The sequence below is a fragment of the Sphaerodactylus townsendi genome, unplaced genomic scaffold, assembly GCF_021028975.2.
Source record: "Sphaerodactylus townsendi isolate TG3544 unplaced genomic scaffold, MPM_Stown_v2.3 scaffold_90, whole genome shotgun sequence".
NCBI lineage: Eukaryota > Metazoa > Chordata > Lepidosauria > Squamata > Sphaerodactylidae > Sphaerodactylus > Sphaerodactylus townsendi.
Window position 1 is genome coordinate 8687 of NW_025951133.1, and position 2806 is coordinate 11492.

Consider the following 2806-nt stretch of genomic DNA (forward strand, 5'->3'; position numbering starts at 1 on the left):
GAAAGGAACAGAGCGTAAACTAGGACTCGTCCGCGGTTTCCAGCCAGCTAACAGCAAGGAACGCTGTATCCTGCGGTCTGGATTTAGTTCTGAGAAGCTCGGCTCAGATGAGATCTGCAACGTCTTGCTGCTCACAGATTCACTGTTCTGCATTCCTGGATATAAAGGAATTGCGCGGGGCAGCATTCAGAGCTGTTTGGAAACACATTTTGAAAGCTGGATGAGAGGCTCACCGGAAGAGGCACGTTTTACGGCCGGGAGATGGCAACTCGGCCCTTCCGTGGAGGAGGAGGAGAACGACCACCACGAGGGAAGGCTGGCTGCAAAACTGAGCAGAGATCAGCTTCTTGGGCATCTCCACACCTACATCTTGGAGCAGGCGTACTAGCAATGGGACTCCTCACAGCTGTGGCTGCAAGCTGCTACTTCCTGGTTTCTCCTTGGAGGACAGAGAAGGTGAAGATGGAACAAATGGACCTGCGGAAGGATGGGTTCACCGTTCAAAGCCAGAAGGGGGAAGCGGTCCTCAGGGTGGCGTTTCAATCCGGCACGCTCGACCTGGAGTCGTGCTCTAAGGAGGGGGACATTTTAACCTGCACCAGGTCAGACACAGGGAAGCTCAACTTTTTCATACAAACCGTCAAGCCCAAGGACACGGTGATGTGCTACCGCGTCCGCTGGGAGGAGTTTGTGGCAGACACTGTGGTGGAACACAAAATGTTCTGGGGGGACGCCCACTGGTATGGGGGTTGTGAGACGAGTGTCCAGCACTGGCCGATCCAGCTGCCGGGATACCAAGAACCTATGCCGTTCGTGACTAGTGATGTGTATTCTTTCAGGAACAGCTTTGGAGGAATTTTGGAGAGGTACTGGGTCTCCTCCAAAGCAGCTGCCATCAAGATCAATGACTCGGTGCCCTTTCACCTGGGGTTCAATGCTTCTGAAAGGTCTCTCCTCTTCCAGGCCAGGTATACAGACTCCCCCTATAAGCCCCCCCTGGGACAGCAACCTTTCCCAGAGCTGAGTTACCGTGTCTGCGTAGGTTCAGATATCACGTCCACCCACAAGTACATGGTGCGGAGATATTTCCACAAACCTTCTGAGATACCTTCAGAAAACATCTTCAGGTTTCCGATCTGGTCCACGTGGGCTTTGTACAAAAAAGAGATTGACCAGGAGAAACTTCTAGAATTTGCAGAGACGATTCAAAAGTACGGTTTTAAACATAGCCACATTGAAATAGATGACATGTACGTGCAGAATTACGGGGACTTTGACTTTGACCCTGTAAAGTTCCCCAATGCTTTAGAAATGTTTGAAAAGCTGAAGAAAGAGGGATTTAACGTCACTTTGTGGATACATCCCTTCGTACATGTAAATTCCCTGAACTTTGAGGTAGGGAAAGTGAGTTGGCATTTTGTGACAGCGCCATCAGGGCAAGCTCTTGCCATGGTCAAGTGGTGGAACGGCATGGGCGCCATCTTGGATTTCACCCAACCTTCCGCCAGGGAATGGTTTCTGGGCCAGCTGAGGCAGCTATGCGCAAAGTATGGTGTGGTGTCCTTCAAATTTGATGCTGGGGAGACATGCTATCTTCCGGAGGAGTTCACGACCTTCGAGCACTTGCCAGACCCCAACATCTGGTCCAGACGTTATGCAGAAGTCGCCATTCCTTTTTACGCGTTTGCCGAAGTCCGTGTTGGTTACCGATCCCAGCACGTCTCTTGTTTTGTCCGAATCATTGACCGGGATTCGGTTTGGGGCCATGAGCTTGGACTCAGGTCTGTGATTCCCACGGTGTTGACCGCTGGCCTGTTGGGCTATCCTTTCATATTGCCAGATATGATCGGTGGAAACTTTCTTCCCAACAAGACGGAAGGTGCCGTGGGCCTCCCTGACCGGGACCTCTACCTCCGCTGGCTGGAGCTGTCAGCATTTCTGCCAGCCATGCAGTTCTCCATCCCACCTTGGCTATATGACAGGGAAGTCACTGAAACTGCACAGAAGTTTACCAGGCTCCGTGAATCCCTGGTGGCCCCCCTCTTGTTGGAGGCGGCCAAGGAAGCCGTTGCCAATGGGGACCCTCTTATAAGACCCATCTGGTGGGCTTCTCCAGGTGATGAGTTTGCCCACCAAATCGACTCCCAGTTCCTCATTGGGGATGCGTTCATGGTGGCCCCAGTCTTGGAGCCAGGCATGCGAAAGAGAGACATCTACCTCCCAGCAGGTAAATGGAAGAGCTACAAAGGAGAACTCTTCACAAAGACTCCTGTCCTGCTTGAGGACTACCCAGTCGACTTGGACGAAGTTGCTTATTTCTCCTTGGTTTCTTAAGCTGCTTTGCGGTCAGGTGAAGGACCTTCTTGTGAGACTGGGATGCTGTGTAGTTTCCGGGCTGTCTGGCCGTGTTCTACCAGCATTCTCTCCTGACGTTTCGCCTGCATCTGTGGCTGGCATCTTCAGAGGATCTGATGAAGAAAAGTAACCTACAAACAATCTACAGACCCACTAAGAAAATCCAACAAATGCTACGTTCAGCAAAGGATAAGAGGGGTCCTCTAGCTACTGCAGGAGTCTACCGCATACCATGTAGCTATGGACAAGTCTACACAGGAACCACCAAACGCAGCGCTCAGACACGAATTAAAGAACACGAAAGGCACTGCAGACTATTTCAGCCAGAAAAATCAGCAATAGCAGAACACTTGATAAACCAACCTGGACACAGGATATCGTTTGAAAACACAGAAATTCTGGACCACTCTGACAACCACTCACGGGCCCAGACTACACAGAGAAGCCATTG

General features: G+C 51.3%; 1 protein-coding gene across 1 annotated transcript; it reads left to right on the top strand.

Annotated features, from left to right (window-relative positions):
• Positions 1–261: 261 nt before the first annotated feature.
• On the top strand, positions 262–2334 carry LOC125425596 (myogenesis-regulating glycosidase-like). Its single transcript, XM_048483167.1, has one exon. The coding sequence runs from the start codon at positions 262–264 to the stop codon at positions 2332–2334; it is 2073 nt and encodes a 690-aa protein (XP_048339124.1).
• The last annotated feature ends 472 nt before the right edge of the window (positions 2335–2806 follow it).

What these genes read in the sequence shown, in the direction of transcription:
- LOC125425596 (XM_048483167.1), top strand. Translation starts at nt 262, where the DNA reads ATGGCAACTCGGCCCTTCCGTGGAGGAGGAGGAGAACGACCACCACGA.